Source organism: Trachypithecus francoisi, unplaced genomic scaffold (assembly GCF_009764315.1).
Source record: "Trachypithecus francoisi isolate TF-2019V2 unplaced genomic scaffold, Tfra_2.0 Lachesis_group17, whole genome shotgun sequence".
NCBI classification, from domain to species: Eukaryota; Metazoa; Chordata; class Mammalia; order Primates; family Cercopithecidae; genus Trachypithecus; species Trachypithecus francoisi.
The window spans coordinates 64485781-64512020 of record NW_022681462.1 but is presented as its reverse complement, the minus strand read 5'-3'; the positions used below and the strand labels follow the sequence as shown (position 1 = coordinate 64512020).

Here is a 26240-nt window from a genome sequence, read left to right as displayed (position 1 = left end):
CTGAGCAGTATGGGGGATATCCCACATGGGATGGGAAGGGGAGGGAGAGGAAAAGGTTTTGGCTTTGCAGAGCTTATGATCTTGTTGGGGGAGGGGTATATGTGGAAAAAAAATACACATAAAAACAATCAGAGGATTGATTTGATTGTCATGATAGTCATGGAGGAAGGCTCTAGAGGCACTGGAGGGGTTTGAGCTGGCGAAAGAGAAGGAATTCCAAAAAATCAAACAGGTGCAGCTGGCAAGCTCATCCCAGCCCATCTGGGGTAGTTCTCTTATCTTAGCTCCTATATAAGCGCTCAGATCACTTCTGTTCTCAACCACAATAAACGAGAAGTACTAGAAGCTTCTTGCTATGGAGCCAGCACTGGAGTTAATGAAGCAATATCCTAGGGACCACCAGCAGGCCCATAACCGGCTGGAAAGAAGGAAACCAGGTTGAGAGGAAAAGCAGGTAAAGGGCAAAGAGAGAGAAGGCAGGTGAGAAGGGGAGTAGGGGGAGAAGGAAAGAGGGAGGGAGGTTAGAAGAATGGGACGGGGAAAATGGTAGAAGAGGGAAAGGGGAAATTAGTTTACAACATGTTTCCACATCCCGTTATGATCCCTCCACTTGACACATGTCCACCCACCTCATGCCCTTTATTTAAAATTCACTTCAAGCTGGGTACAGGTGGCACAGGTGCCTATAATTCCAGCTCTCTGGTGGCTGACAGGAAGGATTACTTGAGATCAGGAGTTCAAGACCAGCCTGAGCAACATAGTAAGATCCTATCTCAAACAGCAATAACAACAACAAACCCCCTAAAACCCAACTCACTTCAAAGTCCCTCCTCTTTCTAGAGGATTACCTTCCAAATTACCCAGAAAACTACCTCTAAGGATACGCTGAATGACTGTCTCGACTCAGGATATTCATTGAGCTTCCCCTTCTCCCAGAGATCCCACTGGTCATCTCTGTAGTCTTGAGCACTTTACATCATTGTAACAGTTGTCCATGGACCAGACACTGCCTCTCCTTATATTTGGTTATATCCTGTGGATAGGAGTTAGGAGGTACTTCTTTGATGGAGGCCACATTAAACCATGTAAATGTGGAAGTATAAATTAAATAAAAAGAACCCATCTCTGCCATTCTGATTTCCATTTTTTACCATGGCCCCCAGTCAAGTAACCATCATATGGCACTCTTAGAGAAACAATAGGGGATTTGTTTAAATCAAAATGCAAAATGGTGATGAACTACAGAATATATATATTTAAACAAGTTATTTCCCCTACTGTAACATGGAGAGTTTAGCTGTGCATGCAGGGCCAGCTGGCAGCAGCTTGCAGGGCCTGGCTGGCTACCAGGACTGCTCGTTTACCTTGCCCTCCCTTGGGGAGGTGTGACGGCAGAGCTACATTTTTTATGGTATGCCCCAACATCCATCCTGCCTTTCTTGGTCTAGAGCTTTGCGAGTGTTTATACTCACAGCCATATGTAGACGCTGCCCCACAGCCCTCCTACTTGGATTTTCCTTTTAAAGTGAAGTCATCCTCCATGCCCTGCTCTGGTGGTGGACCAACTTTTAGGGAATTCTTACTGAGCCACCATGCACAAAGTGAGAGACCGTGAGCTGTGAGTCTGTCCAGAAAGTGACTGAAGGTTCAGCTATGCATTGCGAGCATAGTGCGCGTTCTCTGGAAGAGCAGGTTTTGATCCTGGGGAATGTAATCTGTGAAAGCAGAGGGCCTTACCCACTCCACCAGGGTTCTGGGTAGGCATTCAGCAAGTCTCCAGCAGTCTGCAGAAGGTACTGGGGTCCCCTTTTTAGGTTAGGGCCAAAGCCACAGCCTCCTCTGTTTCCCTCAGGAGTGCTGCTGCTCGAGGAAGTCCACAGCTTCAATGCCATGGCTTTGCATTTCCCTCCTAATATTAATCACCTGCCTTTTCAGAGAGGCCCCAGGGAGCCTCCAGAATCCTCATATTTTTCCATCTTTCTATTAGGCATCTTGTTCTCATTACTGTACTAACGTTCAAGCTATGTGCAGAGAATGATGAAAAAGAGACCTTGGTGTGGGGCTTGGGATTTGTTCAAAGCCTGGGGAAACTGTTTTAGAGGGTGTGTGTTTTTTATTCCTTTTATGAGAGATGCGTGTTTCCCTCCCTCTGTGACTTGTTTAAAAGTAAAGTTTAATATGCTGCCAGAGTAATTGCTGGTTAATAACTTAATAAGCTATGTGCTAGGAATTATGGGAGAAAAGTAGTATCCAAGAAAACTTTTATTGTACAGTTTGGGGCTTGGAAGATATATAGCTTCAATTCTTATATAGAATGCTAATGGAAGTTCCCTTTCTTTTCAAACCTTACTTTCTCCCTAAAAGCATAAAAAAGAATAAATCGGTGACGTGGATGAAATCTTCCGGATGCTGCCTGAGCTATGTAAATCACAAGGTGAGAATTTCTAACAGCACTGTCAACAAGACGGTGGTCATGTGAATTTGGCAAGGCACACACTTGGAAATTAGCCCTGGCAAAAATAGCAGTAATGATAATAACAATATCAATATCTTATTACATTAAAAGTTTTCTCTTTAAAAAATATTCTTATTTTATCTTTGTAAAATTCTTAAGGAAGAAAAATAGAAATTATTATTCCCATTTTTACAAATCAACAAAGTAGCGCAAGTGACCTAGCCAAGATAAGGGCAGAAACCAAGAATAGAATCAAGGTTTTCTAGACAACAAATTGAATCTATGTGTTTCAAACACACCATCAGGTGAAAAGTGAGACACTGGGCCAAGCAATGAGAAACCAGTAGACTGGTGTTACATCCTGGTAGCCAGTCTGGTGAAAAGCAAGGCTCCAAGTGCAGCTATTTCTGTGAGGACCAGTATAAAGGCACATTTTCAACGTGGCAACTATGTTGATAGAGACTTCCTTACTTGACAATAGATAGTTCCGGTATCTTCTTAGCACTTTTATGTTTACACTTCCATTACTCACTATGCCCTCCCCTGCTCTCTTCTATTTCACATCTTCATTTTAGAGCTTCCCACTTCACAGATGAAAACTCAGGCCTAAGGAAATTACAGGCCACACCTTGTTAGCCAGTAGTACAGCAGGGGCCAGACCCTTGACCTGCTAACCCTGAGTATTCTCTGCCTCTCCTCAACAGCAGCGCACCGTGTTTTCCGGCTGGAGGCTTTCCATTCACCAAGTGCCTCTAGACATGACTCTCCTTATGGCTACCCAGGAACGCAGAGCCTGTGGACTGGTGAGGGCCTCTCTGACTTAGGGAGTTCTAGAGGGAGCCCCTGAACTTGCATGGGAAGGTGTTATTCTCAGAGGCCCCGGGGCCAGTCTAATTGCTGAGGAAGCCTGGTCATCACTGGCAGCTGAGGGGAAGCAAAGGATAGATAGCGAGACTTTGGAGGGCCTCTCTCCAAGATGCTCCCTTGGCCCATTCATGTAAGACCAGCTCATGTTGCCCACGGCCCTCCTGGAGGTGGCGGAAAGCCTGGCCACACGGGACAAACATATCAGGGCTGAGCAGCTTAATATGAGGGCAGACGTGCTCCCACCAGGCCAGAGCACTGCCATCAAGCCTGCGCCAGTTACTGACTTCAGTTAGAGGTGCTGTCTCTACCAGGTCACTACTAGAAAACAGCTGTGTGCCCCAGGAGAACAAACTTATTTACGCATTAAAAGTTAGGGACAGCCAGCCAGCTGAGAGTGGATTTCTGAGGAAAAGGGATATAGAATAGTTTTGATGGCAAGAAGTTTTGATGGCAAGAAGGTCTGGAGCATGAAGCCCTATCCATGGAAGGCAGCTCCTAAGAGAGGGCCCTGGCAGCCCAAGGACATGGAGTTGCAGAATTTTCCACAAGGATGATCAGGCCCCAGGAGAGGAAGAAAGCAGGTCAAGAGGCAAAAACAAACTTGCTATTTACATCCCTAACTTGAGCCATCTTGAGACAGCCACATCTTTCAAGTAAGAAGAAGCCGCCTGCCTCTGTGTCTATCACCTCTTCTACAAATATTGGCTTAGATTAGATCACTGTTTTGAAATAGAGAGTCAGGGTGCTTCTCTCAGTCCCTTCTGGGGCTACCAACAGGAGGGAAGCCATGCAGGTGGGTCTCCGGGCCCCCACCCCAGTTTAGACCATATTGAAACCATCTCTACTATCTTCAATATCTTGAATTTCCACATAAGCTTGTTTGAAGAAAGAATTCCATTGGATTAGACAATCTCTAAATTCCCTTTACTGTTATAAATTCTGTGGTTCAATGGTAGTCTTAACAATGTTGGAAAGACAAAAGCCATGTGGCCTCAAGTGCATACAAATACCTCTAGTCCCATTACTAGCTGCCCAGGCAGGCAACAGAGGCTTCCAGGTGACAAAGACTGCTACTAGAGAGATTTCTGTTAATCCTTAAGAGAGACTAGAAACTCTGATGACCACTGAGAGAGGCTGGAAAGATGTAAAGCATGTAGTGTATTTCATGTGCATATAGATAGCAGCCTACTTACCAGTGTCAGCCAGAGCTCACTAACTTCCTCTTAACTCCTGGATCAGTCCATATTTCTCTGGCTGACTGAGGGCTTCCACAACTGGTCTCTTATCAAATCTTACACTGCTCTCTAAAGCATAGCACTTCTCCTTCAGCCCCATCTCCTCACTGGCCCATGCTATATCACATGCACTCCTTCCAGTATCCCACTGCACATTTTGTCCACCATCTTGACACGCTCTTTTCCTATCACTTTTTGGTGTTTCCAAATCACACCCTGCTCTACCACCTATCTCAAATATCTAAGTCCTCTGAGAAGGCCCTCCTTGACTATCTCAGTCCACATTCTTTTCTGAACTCTTGTACTTACTGTATGTACTTCTATGTGCTTCGCTGTCTAAATTTTCATTTAGATTCAACCATAACTAAACTCTGACAACAGTGACTCCATTATATATATCTAATACACACACACACACACACACACACACACACACACACGTTTCCCACAATGCTGGGTGCTATACTAAGATTCCTTTTGTGTACTTGGGCTATGAGACCATCACAATTTACTTGGCAACAAAGGTACTACACAAGTACAACTTTACTGTCTCCAATCTGAGACAATTAATCTTATCTTTTTTTTTTTTGAGACAGAATCTTGCTTTGTCACCCAGTTCAAACAATTCTTGTGCCTCAGCCTCCCAAGAAGCTGGTATTACAGGACCATGCCACCACGCTAAAAAATAAACCTTATCTAATAATTAAACTCACCTATCCTTTAAAGACTTCTCCCTCCTCCTGAAGACTTCCTTGACACCCCTACCCTGACAAGCTGGCATTTATTTCTCCCTTCTCTGCTTCTGCAACACATTTTGACTCATTCTAGCATTGACACAATCTTGTTTATAGTTATCTAAATCCATACTTGTCTTACTTGTGGGGTTTCTGAAACAGAGACAATTATCATTCATTCATTCATATATTTCCCACCGTGCCTACTACCATTGTCTTGTAATATTTGTGACTCCGAATGGGCTTTAATTCACTGGGAATGGCTCAAATGAAGGTAACAAAGATGTTAATTTATCCAAAAGATAGAAGATGTTACATGGTCAAGGAAAAAAAAATAACCCACTACATTAGGGCTTTACATAATATTATGAGAATGTGCTGAAGACACTTAACGCCTGCACTCCCTTGCAAGCTGAGCAATGACAACATTGCCCAAATCTTCCAACAGCAACACCCCAATACGCCAATAGCTACAAATGGAACAAGACAGAGATTTCTGAGCCCTCTATTGAACTAACTGCCATCTCCACGTTAGGTTTGCAGATTTCTATATTTAAAAAGTAGAAAGCATCAGCAGTTGGGGGTTGAATTCTTGGTGTGTGTGCAGTTGCGTAAAAGGACTATTTTTATTTCTCACTGCAGTATGAAGAAGCTTTGATCTTGGGCGACTTGCTCAAAGGCCCAGTGTAATATATTGATCACTTCTGACTGCTTTTACCCAGACGAGTTTCCATAAGCTCAGTCTGTCAACAAGAACTACTTCATATATTTTCAAACTTCACTTTTCCTCAAACAGCTTATTCCTTTAAAACTTGAGGCTGTATTTGCAAAAGGGATATTTAATGAATAAAATGTTTTGCACCTTGTCCCATTGGCTTGGGTTGAAATGTGATAATGTTTCCTTTTGTATTTAAAAAACACAAACAGGATCTCATCCAAGAGATATCATGACCTTAGACATCCCTGAGACATCTGAAAGGGAGGCGAACATATGTCAGCATGCTTGGGTTTAAAATACACCAGCTTCATTTCTCTCGTCATTCAAATCTGCATGAGGCTCAGGTGACTTCGCACAGGCTGTGCTGGAAGATTAAAGAGGGGTCCTAATAAGAAGCTGTCTCTTCCAATAAAATCTAGGAATTGAAAAGCAGTTACTACCTTTTCCATTTTTTCCCTTAAAAAAAGACTTTTTCTAAAATTAAAAAAAGGAGGATACTTTTTTTGTGAAGGAGAAAAAGGAAACAAATAAAGAAGAAAAAATGAGAGAAAGAAACAAACCAAAAGGCAAAATATAACCCCTAGCAATGCCTGGAAACTTGCTGTGTGGCTAGCGATCCCTGTTAAGACTTGCTTCCCTTAAAGTTTTGGCATGGACCACAAATGATAGCCTTAAAATGCCACATGATCATCTGAATATTTTAACAATCATCCTGGACTGGATTCATTTCACCAACATGGAAGTGAAATAGCAACTTGCAGCTGTGGCAAAGGGCTGTGGCCTCTTTTTATTTCAAGTCATTGTGAAAGCAGGATCTCTTTCTTCGGGAGAGGACCAACCCATGAGGGATTTGGGAAGGAGCTAAAGGACAGTGGGAAAATGGAAGCAGACCTAAAACCCAGTATTTCTGCCTGGGAAGTATAGTCTCTTGTGTGAATAAATTTGGTGGTTAGAAAATAAATGCTTTTTTCAGCTGTTGTAAAGCAAAACAGAATCCCAAACCAGAACTTCTGCAGCTGGCCACAGACCCCCTAGGGAAGAACTGGGATTGCCACACAAAAGCCTCAGCTTTGTCTCTATAAGCATATTTTCCTCACACATTTAAATCCACAGGCCCTCCAGGAGCACATCACTCAGCTCAGTGGGGTCCAGTAAGTAAGACAGAAAAAGGAGAATAGATGGGAGTATGGATAGGGGGTGACAGGGAAGGAGACAGGAAAGTGACTGGAGTATGGATGAGGGGGATGGAGAAGCAGACGAGGCGCACATGAAAGGGCACATGGAGGACTGCATGGGTGCGTGAGGGGCACTTACAGGGAAGCTGGACAGGGAAGTGGATGGATTACTAGAATTAACTTGGGGTAGGCAAGTCATTAGGTCTGGTACACCGAGAAGGCTTTCAACAAACAGTAGCTCCCTCTATCATCTCTTCCCCTCATCAGCATTGTTTTATGCAAAAAATTTATTCCCAAGGTTGCTTTCCTTGTAACCTTGGAACCTGGTCTTATATTTCTGAGAGCCTGTTTTTCTCACCAGAATATCAGACTGTTATTTTTCAAAATGATAAACACACTGCATGCCAACAAAGCACTGGTCCCACACAGGGCACTGAGGCCACTGGGATGGCTGCCCAGACAACGGAGTATGGACTTCCCATAGAGAGCCCTGGGGCCATAAAACCCCTCGGCACAGGTCATCCCAACTGGGTACGGAGAGAATCTTGGGCTCATCCCTTCAGTAGCCTCAGCCCTCTCCTGTAGCTCCAAGCTCAGTCATAAGCCCTTGAGAAAGGGAATGGGGATGGGAGTATTTCTTTTTTTTTGAGATGGAGTCTTGCTCTGTCACCCAGGCTGGAGTGCAGTGGTGCGATCTCAGCTCACTGTAAGCTCCGCCTCCTGGGTTCACGCCATTCTCCTGCCTCAGCCTCCCATAGCTGTGACTACAGGCGCCTGCCACCATGCCTGGCTAATGTTTTGTATTTTTAGTAAGACAGTTTCACCGCGTTGGCCAGGATGGTCTCGATCTCCTGACGTCATGCTCTGCCCGCCTCGGCCTCCCAAAGTGCTGGGATTACAGGAGTGAGCCACTGCGTCTGGCTGGGGATGGGAGTATTTCGAACGGGGAACTTGGATGATCACAGAGCCTGGCACTCTGACCCTGGCTCTTCAAAGTATGTACTCTGTCCCCTGGGAGCTGGTCAAAATGGAGGATCTCAGGCTCCACCCAGACCTAGTGAATAAGAGTCTTCATTTTAATAAGATTCCCAGGTGATTCACGTGCACATTTTCTTTCTGAGAATCACTGTTCTAGAGAAGGCTTAAATTACTGCCATTCAAAACCCTCACATAAAAACACTGTCTGGACAGATGGAGGCAGTGTGGTCAAGTACAAAGAGTCCAATAAGGTGCCGGGAGCTAAGCCCTCAACAAATGTTAGTAGTTGTCAGGTAGGACGTTAATTCTGGTGAACTGTGAGAAAACGGATAAATCCTCCAACCTCCTACAATCCTCTGTGGGCTGTAGTACTCCACGTGCACAGGGATGAGAGTAGACTCTTAATACAATAAACTTCATGATTCCTTCCAGTTCTAAAATTCTAGGTCAATGATAAGACTCTGTTCTGTTGCTCTCTTTACACTGAAGTAGTGGTTTTAATATACAGTTGTAGTATTTGATACGGCCTGGCATACAGCAGGGCTCAATAGGTATTTGTTGAATGAAGTAATACAGGGATAGTTATTCTATTTAAGCTTCAACTTAATAGAACTGGGCTGAGTGTGGTGGCTCATGTCTGTAATGCCAGCACTTTGGGAGGCCAAGGGAGGAGGATCACTCAAGGCCAGGAGTTCTAAACCAGCCTGGACAACAAAGCAAGCCCCGTCTCTACTTTTTTTTAAAAAAGGGCCAGGTGCGGTGGCTCACGCCTGTCATCCCAGCACTTTGGGAGGCCGAGGCGGGCGGATCACGAGGTCAGATCCAGACCATCCTGGCTAACGCAGTGAAACCCCGTCTTACTAAAAATACAAAACATTAGCTGGGCATGGTGGCGGGCACCTGTAGTCTCCGCTACTTGGGAAGCTGAGGCAGGAGAATGGCAAGAACACGGGAGGCGGAGCTTGCAGTGAGCAGAGATCGCATCACTGCACTCCAGCCTGGGCGACAGAGTGAGACTCTGTCTCAAAAAAAAAAAAAAGGAAAAAAAAAAAGTTAGCCAGGTGCAGTGGCACATGCCTATAGTCTCAACTACTTGGGAGCTGAGGTGAGAGGATCACTTGAGCTCAGGAGTTCAAGGCTGCAGTGAGCCATGACCATGCCACTGCATTCCAGGCTGGGTGATAGAATGAAACCCTGTCTCTCAAAAAAAAAAAATTTCTTTTTTCTTTGGAGACAGAGTCTTACTCTGTTGTTCAGGCTAGAGTGCAGTGGCGTGATCTTGGCTCACTGCAACCTCCGCTTCCCAGGTTCAAGCGATTCTCCTGCCTCAGCCTCCCGAGTAGCTGGGACTACAGGTGCATGCCACCACGCCTGGCTAATTTTTGTGTTTTTAGTAGAGATGGGGTTTTACCATGTTGGCCAGGATGGTCTTGAACTCCTGACCTCAGCCTCCCAAGTGCTGGGGTAACAAGCGTGAGCCACTGCGCCCGGCCCCCAATTTTATTTTTTTATGGAGGCCATAAGCCTCCACAACAATCAACCATTAACCACATCACAGTATCAGGTTTAAATGGTACTTCTGAGGGCCAGTGAGATAACTCAAAAAATCTCTCCAGATGATTCTAAAAACGCAGCCATGAACATTAAGAACTAGCATCAGCCAATCTGCTACTTAATAAATGCCAATAGCAAGGGACAGAAACTCCTGTTTCCATGGGAGCGCAGGTAACCTAATGAGAGACACGGCTGGGCGTGGGGCGTGGAGAAGCACAGAGTATACCCATCAAGGGAGGATGGCTGGGACTTAGCTCTGGCCCATTGTGGCCACGTGGGAATTTGAGCCTGGTGGTGCCAGATCTTCCAGGTTTTCAAAAGAAGCTGTAGATCTTGATTTACTATGAAATTTCCTCAGTTTAAAATGCCAGCAAATTATTTTAAAAAAAAGAAATGTAAATCCTGCACAAGTCAAACAAAACACAACTATGGCCAATCCAACCTGAATGCACTGTCAGTTTGAGCCCTCTGGCTGAGAGTGCCCAGCAGGCCTGGGCCTGAACAGCACCCCAGTGAGGGCCCAGGGGAAGACTCCTTCTAAAGAAGATAAAACAAAATGCTAAAGCAGGGCCATTTCAGTGTGGTAATATAGAAAGTAAAAACTGAAGAACAACCTATACCTGTTTGACTTATCTGTTAACTCATCATGCCAAGCTGAAATATTAACTAAAATGGCTGTCAGACATGTGGTGTGGCTCCCCAGTTGTTTTCACTGTAGAAAAGATTTTTTTAATATTAAGGCAGTTTTGAGAAGAGTTAATGAAATAATATTTACAAATCTCCTCATACGAAGCTTGGCACAGAGAGTAAGCATTCAAAATGTAAAAGTTTCCTCAAATGAATTTTTTATATTTTAAAATTTTGGTGGAGGTCTCTCATGCACCGCTGGTAGGCAGATGGACTTTTTTAAAAAACAATCTGGCAGTGTATACCAAGACTTTTTCCATTTCTCCTTGACAAATTTATTCCACTTCTGGAAATCAAACCTAAGGCAATAACCCACAATCACATACACTCATACACACACATACAAACACACACACACACACTCATGCACAAAGATTTTTCTGAAACATCATCTATGACACTAAAAAAATGGGAAACAAACTGAATGCCAGCAATGGTTAGGTAAACTTAATGACTAATTATTCAGATGACAAAAATATGCTACCTTCAAAAATGATGTTTTCAAAGTTTTTTTTTCTTAATTCATAAATAGGCAAAAATATTTTTAGAGATGCACAGGTGGTAATACTAGGAAGAAAAGCAAATAAATAATTATCATAAAAAGTCAAGACAACGATAACCTCAGATGAGTGATGGCGTATATATTTTCTTTTAAATATTTTCCATTACAATGTTTTAAATTGTGGTGAAATATACACAATATAAGCTTTACCATCTTAACCATTTTTGAGTGTACAGTTCGGTAGTGTTAAGCACATCCATACTGTTGCATAACCAATCACCAGAACTTTTCTTTTTTTTTTTTTTTGAGACAGAGTCTCCTTCTGTTGCCTAGGCTGGAGTGCAGTGGCATGATCTAGGCTCACTGTAATTTCCGTCTCACGGGTTCAAGCGATTCTCCTGCTTCAGCCTCACAAGTAGCTGGGACTACAGGTATGTGCAACCACACCTGGCTAATTTTTTGTATTTTTAGTAGAGACGTGTTTCACCATGTTGGCCAGTCTGGTCTTGAACTCCTGGCCTCAAGTGATCTGCTCACCTCGGCCTTCCAAAGTGCTGCGATTACAGCTCTAAGCTACTGTACCCAGCCTCCAGAACCCTTTTCATCCTGTAAAATTAAAACACTTTACCCATTAAACAATGCCCCATTCCCTTCTCTCCGCAGCCCCTGGCAACCACTATTCTACTTTTTATCTCTAGGTCTTGACTACTCTATGCACTCTGTATTAGCAGAATTATATAGTATTTATCTTTTTGCTACTGGCTTATTTCGCTTGGCATAATTTCTCCAAGGTTCATCTATGTTGTGGCGTATGTTGGAATTTCCTTCCTTTTTCAGGCTAAGTAATATTCTGGTGTACGTATATACCACATTTTGTTCATCCATTCATCATTCATCAATGGACACCCGAGCTGTTTCCACGTTTTAGCTATTGTGCATAATGCTGCTATGGATACCTCTTTGAGACTCCGCTCTCAAGTCTGTTGGGTATATACTCAGAAGTGGAATTGTTGGATTACACAGTAATTCTATTTTCAATTTTTTGAGGAAATATCATACTGTTTTCCACAGCAGCTGTGTCATAAAGAGTTTGAAATAATAACAGATGCTCTCATGATACTGTCGACTGAAAAAAGGAAGCTATAACTTACATGTACAGTATAACCTTGACAAGATTAAAAAAAGCATACGAAAAAAGACGAAGGAATTACATACAACTCTTAACCAATAATTGTGATTTATGGATTGTGGTAAGAATAGACTTTTACTCTCTTCCAAATTTTGTACTTGACTAATTTTCTATGATAAGCATATAGCACACAACAATGAAGAGAAAAACAGTGAAAAAATTTTAGTAGGGCACATATTTATTTCTGGTTATCACATCCACTACATGCATGCATTCATTCATTCGTTTTCTTGAGACAGAGTCTTTTTCTGTCGCGCAGGCTGGAATGCAGTGGTGTGATCTCAGTTCACTGAACCCTCCGCCTCCCAGGTTCAAGCAATTCCTATGCCTCAGCCTCCCGAGTAGTTGGGACTACAGGCATGTGCCACCACTCAGCTAATTTTTTGTATTTTTAGTAGAGACTGGGTTTCACCATGTTGGCCAGGCTGGTCTCAAACTTCTGGCCTCATGTGATCCACTCACCTTGGCCTCCCAAAGTGCTGGCATTACAGGCATGAGCCACCGCACCCAGCCCTGACTAGTCCATTTAGTTCACTAAGTTTACTAAAAGAAACATTCATGCAATATACAAACATACACATATATACTTATTTTTTTTCCTTTTATAACCAAAGGAGAAACTAGACAACCAAATTCACTTCTGAAAAATTTAAGCCTAATATAATGCTAATTACAACTCTCAGCCAAAGTAAATAAGTGATCTAGCTGGGACAGCCGAGCTGGAATCTGCAAATAGCAAGGGTGGCAGGGCATGGGGCTCACGTCTGTAATCCCAGCTCACTTAGAAGACTCTGGTGGGAGGACTGCTTGAGCCCAGGAGTTCAAGTCCAGCACAGGCAACACAGCGAGACCTCATCACAAGGAATGAAGGAAGGAAGGAAGGGAGGGAGGGAGGGAAGAAAGACGGAAAGACGGAAAGAAAGAAAGACAAAGAAAGAAAGAAAGAAAGAAAGAAAGAAAGAAAGAAAGACAGACAGAAAGAAAGAAAGAAAGGAAAGAAAGGAAAGAAAGAAAGAAAGAAAGAAAGAAAGAAGAAAGAAAGAAGAAAAAGAAAGAAAGAAAGAAAGAAAGAACGAACTTAAAAAAAAAAAAAGTTTTTGTAATTAGCATGAGTGTCAGACTGGGTGATTCTTCTCTCATGATGCCACTGCCATCCTTTCCAGGCCAGCAGCAGACCCCTACTAGATGGCTATTCTCATTTCGTTTCTGGTCTAGGTCAGTTTAGTTTTCTTTCAGTAGTTAGTAAACTGCCTTAGACCCATGAGAGAGACAGTAAACTGGATCAAGAAGGGAGGGGTGGAGGAAAAGGGGAAGGAAAGGACTTGAAGGATTAATGAGCTGATTTTCATTAAGGCTTTGACATCTTGGAATGAAAAGCAGCCTGTAAGAGCAGAAGCCCAGTCCTTTCCTGAAGCCATGTTGCCAGCTAACCATTCATCACCAAAAATTCCCCAACAACTCCATGGCTATTGCTTAATCACCTCATATAAATCCCTATGAATCTTGCAAAGTCAAAACACAAATATATGACAGAAGTCTTCATTTTATGTGCCCTCAATTTCAGAGTCAAAATTTAAAAACTGAATTGGTTATCCAATAGCACCAATGAATTTTTTTAAAAACCTTCTTTGAGAACAAAAGGACAAACACATATCCACTAGCATTTTTGTACTTATGAGACTGAACAAACTCAGACTAATGATCAAATAAATTACGGAAGGAAAAGGGTGTCAGTGTTAAAATTTCAGCCAACATTTTTTTCTTTGCAAAAACATTAATTTTTCATAGTTTACATTCAAAAGATACAGAAAATCCTTAGTAGGCTCAAAGGAATATTTATTCTTCTTTCATGTGTAAATTACCAGGGACATAAAAAAGCCTCTTCAGTAGCTGAATTTGGAATACTCTGCACTGTAATATATTCATGTAAAAGGCAGGTGAGAAAGTAAAGACAGGAGTCTGTTCTGAGAAGGGACCGCTAGGACCAGAGGGGGTTCTTCTGAGCATGGAGTTAACTAGTATAGACAGACAACTCTCGGAACAAGAGGACCTCAGGGACAGGGCAGGCATGTGACACTGAGGCTTCATCACTTATACCCAGTTCTATAATTTGCTATTTAGGAACCTCAGAGTTATCCTGTCAATGACGTGGATAATATAGAAAAACTGATACATTGCTTTGGAATGCATTGTGCTGTTTGGCAGTATGTTTTCCTTCCAAACTCTATTCCAGGCTCTGAACACATCCTGATTAACACTTGTAAAAGTGTGCTGGGGAGCAAAAGGAAGCCTGGTGTTAGGAACCATTTACAGACCACCCACAAAGCGGAAAGTTCACACTTGGATAATAGAGAGTTGACTGTACTGGAAACAGAAAAGTGGTTTTCCTAGATTCTGGGCAAGGAAGGTGGAAACCCAGTAAATTGCAGTGATTCATGCCTTTGTCTTCTAGAGCTGGAAAATCATGGAGAAAAATCAGAAGTAGGGTGGGGAGTAGAGGGAAGGAGAATGGAAAGCCCAATTAGCAAATAGCAATAGGGACCACAGGACAGGTTTAAAAAGGCCTGGAGGACTTCTCTTCCTCTTAGCTGCAGAGGAAGCTGATGGCAGCTTTGTCAGCCATCTTCAGGCACCGCACAACATGAAGGTCCACTTAATGGCTGGCCTGCCGCTCCATCTCCTCCATCCCATTCAACAAGAGGTAATGGACTCAGGAAGCCAGTGGATAATGACTTTCTATGAGATGCACGAAGGAGTAGCAAGATAAGGGGGCAGAAATTCCTTCCTCACAGCACTTTAAGAACTGGAGTGTTAGGATACTTGGGACAGTCCTGGCTAGAAGCAGGGTTTCAGAGGATAATTTCTGGACAGCCCTGACTTCTTGATCTCCAGAAATAACAGGTAGGAAGAAGTGGCCTATTACCTGGCAAACAGCTGAAGAGTACTGATGTGATATGTATCTTCGGGATGCTAAGAGCCACACAGAAGGCAAATGGTACTAGGCTTGGGTAAACATTTTATGGGTAAGCAACTCCTACTCTCTAAATAAAATGGAGAAAACAGGTTGGGTGCAGTGGCTCACACGCCTGTAATCCCAACACTTTGGGAGGGCGAGGCAGGTGGATCACCTGAGCCCAGGAGTTTGAGACCAGCCTGGGTAACCTGTTGAAACTCCCTCTCCACCAAAAAAACCCACAAAAATTAGCTGGGCATAATGGCGTGTGCCTGCAGTCCCAGCTGCTCAGGGGACTGAGGCGGAAGGATCACCTGAGCCCCCAGGAGGTCAAGGCCACAGTGAGCCGTGGTAGCGCCACTACACTCCAACCTGAGTGACAGAGCATGACGCTATCTATAAAAAGGGAGAAAAAACAGACTAACAGACTAAAAATGAGCGGCTCCCAATAACTTTACTGGCATTTCAGACACAAGATAATTTCTCCATCAATATCCCTGTCCAAAGCTATTAATGTTGAGACAATAATTGAGACACACACATCCACACATTGGGAAATCCACCACTGGCTCCTTCACCAAAAGGTTTCTTTCAGAAGCTTTCACTGTGTGGCCTGGGCATATTTCCTCAGCCCCATTCTCTGTCACTTGTACCTTACACTTTAGGTTCCAGAGGGCGAACTTCCTTATGGTTCTGCAAGCCTACAGTGCCATTTCATATTGCTGTGTCTCTGCCTATGCAATTACCTAAGCCTGGAATTCCCCTACCTGTGTTGGTCAGTTGGCAAAATTCTGGCTCACTCTTGATGGCCAGTTTGATGTCAGCCCTCCCTCACCCCTCTTCTGGGGTACTGCTGTACCTACTACAGACATTTGTTATAACACTTAATATACCAGAGGAAAATTATGTATTTACACATCTTTCTCACTTTCTGGAAGTCCCTGAAGCCAGGACTAGTTCTTTTCTATTTTTGTATCCCTATATCTCCTAACACAAAGGCTGGCAGATAGCCTGTGCTCAACAATGCTTTGTCGAATTAAACTGATTTGAGAGCCTCACACAGCCCATTACTTGACTTGCCATAGAAGGTAGAGAGCCCAACAAAGGTGACCAAAAGCATACTTTCTGAAAAATAAAAAAGAGAGGCTTCTACCTTAGACAGCCAATACATATATCTATATATATTTTTAACTTGTTTGCTTCTCAAACTCTAAGCATCAGAAATTTATTTATTTTTGAAACAAGGTCTCGCTCTGTCACCCAGGCTCGAGTGCAGTGGTGCAATCATAGCTCACTAGAGCCTTCAACTCCTGGGCCCAAACCATCCTCCTGCCTTAGCCTTCCAAGTAGTTGGGACTACAGGCATGCATCACCATACCTAGCTAATTTTTGTTGTTGTTGTTTTGTAGAGATGGGGTCTTATTATGTTATCCAGGCTGTTCTTGAATTCCTGGGCTCAAGCAATCCTCCTGCCTCAGCCTCCCAAAGCGTTGGGATTACAGACACGAACCAATACACCTGGCCAATATACTGACTCTTAATCAAATGCGTGCACCATGGCAGGAAAGGTGGTAACACTAACACATGCGCCTCTTCTGGAGCTACTCTGGTGGAACTTAGAGAGGACCTACAGGAGCCTTTGCAGCTAACACTATCCTACCACCACCAGAGCCCTGCAACACAGATTTTGAACACGGCGTTACGGAGAGTACTCCCTGTATATTAAATGAGAAATTCTTTTTACTCCTTCATCTTTCACACAATAAATGTTCTAAGTTCCAGGATAAACTAACAGTGGCAAGGATGAAAAATATGTTTCTACTCTTTTTTGCCTTGCTTATTCAAGCTACCCTACTTCCCACCTAAGAATGGCAACTTCCACCCCCTCTTGCTATTCACACCCTAGCTGTCCCTCAGTGCCTGCTCAAGTCTACAGCAATCTCTCATCTCTGAGTTGCCATGGCACCTAAGAGTTTGTACCACATGATTTAGTCAATTACTGCCTTTCATTGTTATAATATCTAACACAGGACTGGGCACATAGCAGGTTTCAATAAAAACAAGCTGATTGGTGGGCAGATAAAAAGCCATGTTACATGCCCCTCAGTCACTTAGCAGTTTTAGAAAAATTGTCAAGAAAATATTTTTCTTTCTTTACCACAACCCGAAGTTCTAAAAGGATAAATACTCCAGTAAGTTTAGAAAACTCATGCCAATGACTTTTAAAACTCCCCACAACTAGAAACGGCAATTCTCAAATGCATTCCTAACCCCTGATAACTCCTTGCTCGTGTGGGATTTTAACATACCTCTTGGCCAGCCAGAGTTTGGCTTTGGTACAAACAGTGATGTCAGTCAGCTCGTGCTGGAAGTCTGAATTCGTTCTGTGTTTGGAGTCTGAGTAGGCTTGCAACAGATGAAAAACCTAAACCAAAAAAGAAAAAAAAATTCCTGCTATGAAAATACATTTTTCCTAAATGCTCAGTTCCTCCCTTTTACGTTTCCTTAAAATATTCCCCTCAAAGAAAACAGACACCTGCAGAATGCAGCTCTAGTCTCTTTGCAGAAAAGCATGTTGGTTTTGGAGGATGTAGCAGTGGTGAGAAACCCAAGTCCTTAATCCATACCCGTGCTACGGGTTTCTCACACAATCCCCAAAACCGATGACTGTGGCCCCACAATCATCAGCAACAAGAGCTGATTAGTTACAAACAACCTACACATTGATTTCAGCAGAGCAATGCAAACATCTCTATGTTAGCTGTCTCACAGGAAAACAAAATGTGCCTTTTAAAGTCAAAGTCTTAAATTTAAAGAAAGATAAATTGTTTGAGAGTCTAAACTGGTTTACATGTCTGGGTTCATTAGAACAGTCTTGGCTAAAGAAGTAGGCCAAACTAATTCTTGCCTTAGCAAATACTGGGCAGTGATGTTTGTAACTATTTAGGTTTTTTTTTTTTTTTTTTTTTTTTAGCAGATCTTCCCTTCGATGTCAGGAGTGAATGCAGCAATGCAGACATGCCCCAATTATACAAGGATAATCATGTGTATGCACGTATGCATGTATGCATGTACTGGATTCAGCATGTACTGGACATCCGCAAGCCTCTGTGAGGAGTACAAATCTATAGCAGACAAAGAATAAGGACAAGGGCATACATGAGATCTTTTGACCTTGGCTAGTGCCAAGGAGAAAAATGCATGTCAAGAGAAATCCTTCAGTCTCCAGCCTCCTTATCTAAATCAAGAAGAAGAGGTGGGTACAGCAAAGTAAGCACAGCTAAACACACTAAGAACTCTGAAAGTCTACTTTAATAACATCTGTTTTCTTTCCCTATTATACCCTTCTCTAGAGCTGTGAATGATTCTTTCTGTGTAACCAGATTCAACGTTTTCCTCTCGTTCTCTCCTATCAACAAGGGGCTAACAATAGTGAAACAATTGAGAGTTAGATATGGAAGGGGGTAATGAGAAACAGAAAAGGCCAGATAAAATCAATCCAGAGCCATCAGACCCTAAATGGGTAAGCTGGCAGGTTTTACTGGGTCAGACGTCTGCAATCACCAACAACAAATACATGCCAAGTACCTTCTGTTTAGAGAATCAAAATAAATTTCTTCTGAACAGAAGTAACTGTACAGGAGAGAGAACACAAGTCCCAATGTGGAGACTGAAAATGCTTTCTCTAATAATGGATCTGTTATTTCAGAAGCAACAGATCATATGTCGTGCCTTCACCACACCCCCGCAGGGATCCAAACCGCCCGTCGTGGAGTCTGGAGCAATGGGTCTGGCTGGAGCTTCTGTTCTTATGTGGTGACTGCCAGAGGGAAAAAATACCTCCCTCAGCCTGAATCCCCACTGTCCTGAAAGAGCTGGCAAAGTCACTGGGCTTTGCTTTACTTTTCTCTACAGCTGCACAAAACCAACCACCAGGGCTTTTCACGGTGTCACAGGATTGCAATTAATCAGCAGACACCAGCAAAATACATGACTTCGGAATTTACTTGTAAAGAAACCTGTGAGATTTTCAAATGCTTCTCATTTAGAAGCAATCACTTCAAAAATAACTCCTGGTGGATGTTTAAACTTAGTCCTGTATTTGCTCACCTTACTTGGCAAAAACAGTAACTGTTTTTGAAACGCTTGGTAGCTCTGGTTTATGAAAATCAGCCTACAATTCTGTCACACTGGATACAAACCAGACAATTGTGATCCTGGTTATTCACCAGGAATGGAGAGCGATCTATTTACACAGGACAAATGGAGAGACAGGTATGCTGAAAAGAACCGTGGTGGAAATAAGCATGTGGAAGGGCCAGGGTCAGAGCAGTCAAGGAAAACATGGGGCAGGCAAGGAGACAGAGAAGAGAAGACAGGGGAAGGAGAAAGGAAAGAAAGTTTTATAAGCAAATGTATGAAACAGGTTAATGTTTTTGAGATAGTTTTCTTTAAGAAAATTAATTTAAAAATTTGAATACACAACTACCCTCATAAGACATTTAGTGTGTTGGGTTCAAGAAAAATGAGACCATCCTTTGGCATGAGGTCCAGGTACAAGGCCAGGCCCTCTGAAACTAGGATTTGATCAAGGTCAGACTGAGGAGCTCCAGGCAGCTCCCAAGACGGGCAGTTTGTCCATCAGCTCTTAAAGGATGGCAAGAGCAAGGCAACTCTTTCTTCCCCACTTTCCTAAAGTTCTGGTCCCAAAGAATTCTGAGGCTAAGAAAGTAGTCAGGCCCAGGCCTGTACTGAACCAAGCACAGAGAAACCAAAGCTACCAGATCCAAGGAGGATGATTAACTGAACACACATGAGAACTCAGAAGTTCAGTGTCATTTTAGGTGTCCTAAATTGGCAACTGAATCCCAACACTGTCAACAAGTATTTATTAAACAACTCTTATTACCAGGCACTGTCCTAGGGGCTGCAGCAGAGACCTGATAGTTCCTTGCTTTCCTGTAGCTTACATTCTAGTCATAGAGACATGAAAAATCATTAGCTTTCCTGACTCTGCCTGGTCATAATTTACAACCTGCATGGCACCATTGTCATCACTTTCCTTTTTATGCTTGACCTCCCCCTCCAATAAGTCTGGATGCACTGTAGGAATTCAACAAGCATTTGCCAAATAAAAACGATGTCAGTATTTGGTGCTTCTTCCTATATTCACTCCTTTAGGACACATTCCCTTGGGTCTGGTGAGCTATCGTAGGTGCCGACTTCCGTGTCTGGAGTGGAACAGAGAGCTGAATCACGCTGTGCTCCTCATTCCAGTAGATGCCTCATCTGATGGTGGAGGCAAGAAGGCTAGATTAGCACTAAGAATCTGGCCTCATAGAAAAGTCGAAGAGCACTGATTCTGGAGACGAGCAGAGACAGGTGTAAACCAATTATCAGTTTTGGGGCTTTGGGCAACTTAACCTCTGTTTCTCCATGGTAAATGGCCTATAATAATATCTAACTTGTAGGACTGTAGAGAGATTTAGAAGAGAATATATACTACTAGGATGCACTAGGGATGTGATAACAACATTGATTCTTTTCCGTGTTCTGTCTGCTCCCTCCCTTGCAGCCCCATTCCAAAAATAAACAGTCAGAGAAGACTTTGCAGAAAGAGTGATATGCATATGTGGCCTTGAAAACAGTCTTGCCAGAATCGAGGGAAGGGTATGCAAGCAGTGAAAACAATGAAAACACATTTTAAGGGTATTAAAATATTGGTAACGCCAACAAAAGAGTGAACCTTAAACTATGGACTTTAGTTAATAATAATGTGTAAATACTGCTTCATTAATTGTAACAAATGTACCACACAAATACAAGATATTCATAGTAGGAGAAAATTGGGGGAAGCAGGTGGGGAGGAGAAACCTTCTGTATTACCAGTTCAATTTTTCCGTAAATCTAATGGTTCTAAAAATTAGTCAATTAATTTTTTAAAATATTGGTACTATTCAGGGGAGAGCAAGTGGTCCTGTGTGAGCAGAGCACAGCCAGGGTGTGCACAGGGTGGTGGGAGACACAGCTGGAGAAAGGAGTCGGGTCTGGTTGGAGAAAGACCTTAAAGACAACATTAAGGAATGTGTACTTTATTCTGCGGATGGCAAAGATTTCTTCAGAGAATGCTCTTGGGTGATGAGATCTGTAATTTGGAGAGGAAAGCCAGGGGCAGTGTGGAGGTCACAGCAGAAGGGGTGGAATGCCCAAGACTACTGCAGTAGTCTAGACAAGAGGAGGTGAGGGTTGAAACCAGCAGCTCAAAACCAATAGCCTGTGGGCCTAAAGTGGTGCAGATGTTTTGTTGAGCCCACGCAGTACTTTTAAATCAACCCTTACGAATTGGGAGATTTCACATTAAAGTCATCCTGATTTCCATTTTGAAAAATTAGATCTGGCTATAGCGGCTCACTTTCCTGCAGGGCTAACAGTCACCTGGCTGGAGCTGAGCAGTAGGACCTGGCCTTGGAGATGAGAACTGCACTCTCTAGTCTACCACTGTCACCACTATTACTACTGCCTGCTACTCTAGTCACTAAGATGGAGGATCAATGACATTTATCAAAGCTCTTAGGCTTTTTTTTTGTTTTAAACTTTTGGAGAATCAAGAAAAAAAAATACTTACTGAACTCAAATCTCTATTAAAAGTTTGAAAACAAAGAATGGGCAGAGAGCCCCTGTGTTTATACTCATCCCCCTTTGGTTCACTTACCCGCCTGGCACAGGTAGGATTCTGATTCTGTGACATCTCCACCCCACCCCAATCTAAACCACAGCAGCAGTGGAAGGAGAGGAAAGGATACATTTGAGAGAGCTTCTGCGGGCTCAGAGGCAGGTATTGGCAACTGCTTTAGACATGGAGTTAAGCCACAGGAAAGAGCCTCTTAACTTGGGCAGCTGGTGAACAAGGGGCATCTTTCAAGATGGAGATCATAAGAGAATCTATAGCAGACTTGGGAATGAGGGAGCGGAATTAATGAGTTTGGTTGGGAATATCCGTGTGATGACTGCTTTACTTAGGGTAATTTATCTCACAGAAAAGAATTCTTCAGGGACAAAAGGGAGCTCTATTAATAATCACACTGTGGAAAACAGAGGACAGATGCTTACCCCTAGCTGTAATAGGTCTCTTGGAGAAGGGTTAGAGGTGGACACAGAGGTCATCAGCAAAAGAAACAGGAGAAAGCTTTGTTGCCTTAAGATAGTTACGACCCAATCAGAAAACGACTGAAAGCACATTATGAAACAAACAAGTACAAGCCAACAGCATCACCCATGACTATCACAGGCATGGAGTTGCCAAGAGATGGGACTGTCAGCCCTGCCCTGAGGGGTGGTCATGGAAGCAGCTGGGAGAAGCAGGGAACACATTGCAGGAGGGTGTCAGTGAGTAGGCTGATTTCTTGTCCCTGAGATGCAAGCCTTAATGAAAGTTTGAGGGGAACTGAGAAGTCTGGAGAACCTGGAAGCAGTTACCCTCTGTCCCCCACCCCTCCACTCTAAACACAGAGAGACTCAGGGGAGCCCCAAGCATCTGTGCAAAGCATGGGGTCCATTTTGGCAGCTTTGAAATGCTCTTTGAATAAATGCCATGGGCCTAAAAAGAGTCATGAGGCAGTTCCCTGAAAAAACTTGCACTGCACCAGTAAAATATGTCTAGTTTATGCTGCTGTACTAAAATAGCAACTTGTGTTAGACAAGATCAAGATGATATATGGTTGTTTGGGAATGCAACGCTGAGATGGGTTTTCCTCTTCACCAAGCATGGCTTCCAGGCAATTTTCCCCCTTATAAAATCAACAGCAGCTGAGCTCCAGAAACCAGCAGAATCCAGCAATAACAGGACAAGGTTAGACAGGCTATGAAAAAAGACAACTCCAATAAGAAAAGAGATGCTCATTTCAAAGGTCAGATATAAATGGGGTAAACGTATCATAATTATTATAAACCTCAAATTCTGAAGATCAAAAAACCTGTCTACTTTTGCAACTGTGGTTTCTTTAAAGCAAATTCTGTTTTTCCCTTGCTGCATGCAGACTACAGGTGAATATTTTTGACCCTATCACCTTCAGCCAAGTATAAAATTTCTGTATCTGCCATTTTGCCTAGTTTTCTCCCTGCATTGCTCCAACCCCCAAAGCTAAGCCAGTGCCACGTTTTTCCAAGCTTACTGTTTACACAGGATTTTATTTCAACTGGTAAAACATCTGTATTTTTTCAGGGACTTAAATAAATGATCTATGCCGGGAACGTACAGTATAGGGTGATGTCAGGCCCCCTTTTTTCTCGACTCACTGGGCAGAACAGGCAAACATTGTTTCAGCCTGTAGCTGGGAATGTGAATATTTATCCTGTCGACTTAATTCATACAAACAGAACTGCAGGCAGGCAGGCAGAAGTATTTTATGGCTGTAAGTCAGACTGAAAGGGGGGTAAAAGGGTAAAAGAGATGACTGAGGGAGGAATCGAAACTTTCTAATTCACAGAAACAAGCCCAATCACATCACTGCTGGGAAACATATACAGCAAAAATCATTCAAAATGCAGATTGTGTTTGTATGTGAGTGGAGGACAGGGTGGGAAGGCAAGAGAGAGAAAGATCTCTAACAATACAGTATGTCATTTGTAGTCATTCCAATGTGGCCTAGGATTTGTTTTCCATTTCAGGCATATTAACTGGAACCCTAACTAGACCGTAGGCTTCTCAGGAGCACCCCTCTTGCCTCTGACTTCCACAACGCAGGGTGTCATGCTTATTGGGTGTAAGTACCTAATCATCTGTACAGAGCTCAACATGTTGTTTTTTATTCACAGCCCAACTGGGCTAGAGCCAGAACCTTGGGATACCTGAACTCCTCGACCTAGTCATTCCCCAGAAGAAAGGGCTTGGTGGGCACGTGCTGTCCACCTTAACCCATCAATCTGCTAGAGGGCCAGTCAGGAAGCATTTCATGTGGTTGCTCGCCTAAACTTCAACCTGTTTATTGGGTAAGAATACATCCTTAGGATGGTCTTGCTAAGTTCCCAAAACATGACACCTTACTGTGTTGTGTGTTGCTGCCAGGAAAAGGATGCTAATTACAAAGTGTAATTACTTCCTAGTTGATTCTGGTTTGGGAAGAGAATCATAGGAAACAGGCCGTGAATATCTTTAAGGACTACAATGTACAACAACACAAAGCCTGTTGGGGACTGGAAATTCACTTTGGGCCTCAAATCCATCTCCTCCTTTCTATTAACACTCCCACTATTCTAGTTCAGGAGCAAGAAGACCCTGCATCTAGATGATAAAAACAACTTAACTGCCTAGTCTCTGCCTCCAGCACTTATTTTACACATGGCCAGCAAAGAAATATTCCTAAAGCCAAGCTCTGAGGACATCACTCTCAAGTTCAAAATCCGTCAATGACTTTCAACTTCCTAAAGAAAGTGCTGGGCACTAAAGGCTCAATCTACCTTTCTAGATTTAATTCCTATTTCTTCCACTTTATGAACTTATTCTGTGGCCATAAAGAACAATTTCCCATTCCTAACAACTTACAAATGCTTTCCTGGCCAGGACGTTCCATCATTTGTCTCCCCACCTTCTCCAACTCCACCTACTGAAATTCCATACAGTAATGCCCAGCTTAAATGTCACCTTCCCCATAAAACCCTCCACAGCTTTCCTCAACTACCCCCACTCCCACCCTAAGACTCACTGTTTTTCTCTTCAGTGCCCCAACATCTCCTTTAATTTGATGATTTTAAAAAACTGTTTAATCCCATCGTCATGGTTATCAATCTATACTATCCTTTTCTAGAGTATGGAGCTCTTTATCTGGCAGGGAGAGGGACTCAAAACAGGGGATTCATTGATTCAGAATTCTACCATGGTCTTGTTAGGGGTGGCAGAACAGAAGCTGCATTTGCAGCAGCAGCTGGGGTGCTAAAAGCCACCTCTGTAAACTCTGGTCACACCAAGGTGTTGGGGGAAATAGTACTGACAAGAGAGAAAGTATACATTTGTCTTGGATCATCTCTCACCTGTTGTTCTAAATTCTACAAAGTAACTACGAGCTCCTTCACACGGGAGACTCGTCAAGGGTCCCCAACAAGGGCCCCCAAGCTATTGGTTAAGGGCTAGGTTTGGACAGTGACATCAGATAGTCAACTTTAATCCAACATACAAATGAAGGCCGGCATATGAAGAATTTAAAATTAACTAAACACTAACATAATATCTGCTCTAACTAAAAAGTTCCTAATTTTAGAACACAGATACATTTCTGAAAATCTAGCTATAAAATTATTTGTAAAATAAATCTGTTTAAATCCTTTTAGGAAGAGCTGTATTATATCTGATAATTTATCTTGCTTATATATTTGGATCTTCAACTACTGAGTTTTCTGAGAGAGTATCGAGATCAATAAGAAACTCTTAATGTAGTAAAACTTACTAATGAAAAATAATACATGGCACAGTGGCTCATGCCTGTAATTCCAGCACTTTGGGAGGCCGAGGCAGGCGGATCACCTGAGGTCAGGAGTTTGAGACCAGCTTGGCCAACATGGTGAAACCTCATCTCTACTAAAAATACAAAAATTAGCCAAGCGTGGTGATTTGTGCCTGTAATCCCAGCTACTTGGGAGACTGAGGCAGGAGAATCACTTGAATCTGGGAGGTGGAGGTTGTGGTGAGCAGCGATCGCGCCACTGCATTCCAACCTGGGTGACAGAGTAAGACTCCGTCTCAAAAAATAAAATAATAATACAGATAATTTGTTCAGTCAAGACAAAGTTACTTTTTCAAAATAAATTTTATTGTGTATATTTAAGGTATAGAACATGTTATGAGAAGAGAGGGAGAGGGAGGGAGGAAGGGTGAGGGAGAGGGAGAGAGACAGGGGGAAAGGAGGGGGGAGAGGGAGAGAGAGAGAGAGAGAGACTGACTATAGTGAAACAGATTAGCATACTCATCATTTCACACAGTAACCAGCATCCCTACCACCACTTTCCAGGGCAAGAGTGGGTTATTAACTACAGTCCTAATACTGTAGTTAGATCTTTCAACTTGTTCATCCTATGTAATTGCTACTTTGTATCCTTTGAGCTACATCTGACCTACTCCAACCCTGGTAACCACTAACGATTAGTTTATTCTCCAGTTCTATATATTTGACTTTTATTATTTTGTTAAAGATTCCACATATA

General features: G+C 42.9%; 1 protein-coding gene across 9 annotated transcripts in view; it reads right to left on the bottom strand.

Annotated features, from left to right (window-relative positions):
- The window catches only part of THADA (THADA armadillo repeat containing), a 366170-nt gene that overhangs the window by 94154 nt on the left and 245776 nt on the right, over window positions 1–26240 (bottom strand). For all 9 annotated transcript variants that reach the window (XM_033175863.1, XM_033175871.1, XM_033175868.1 and 6 more), the window contains one exon: window positions 17357–17472. In XM_033175863.1, the coding sequence (XP_033031754.1) occupies window positions 17357–17472 (116 nt within the window). The remainder of the gene's footprint in view (window positions 1–17356; window positions 17473–26240) is intronic.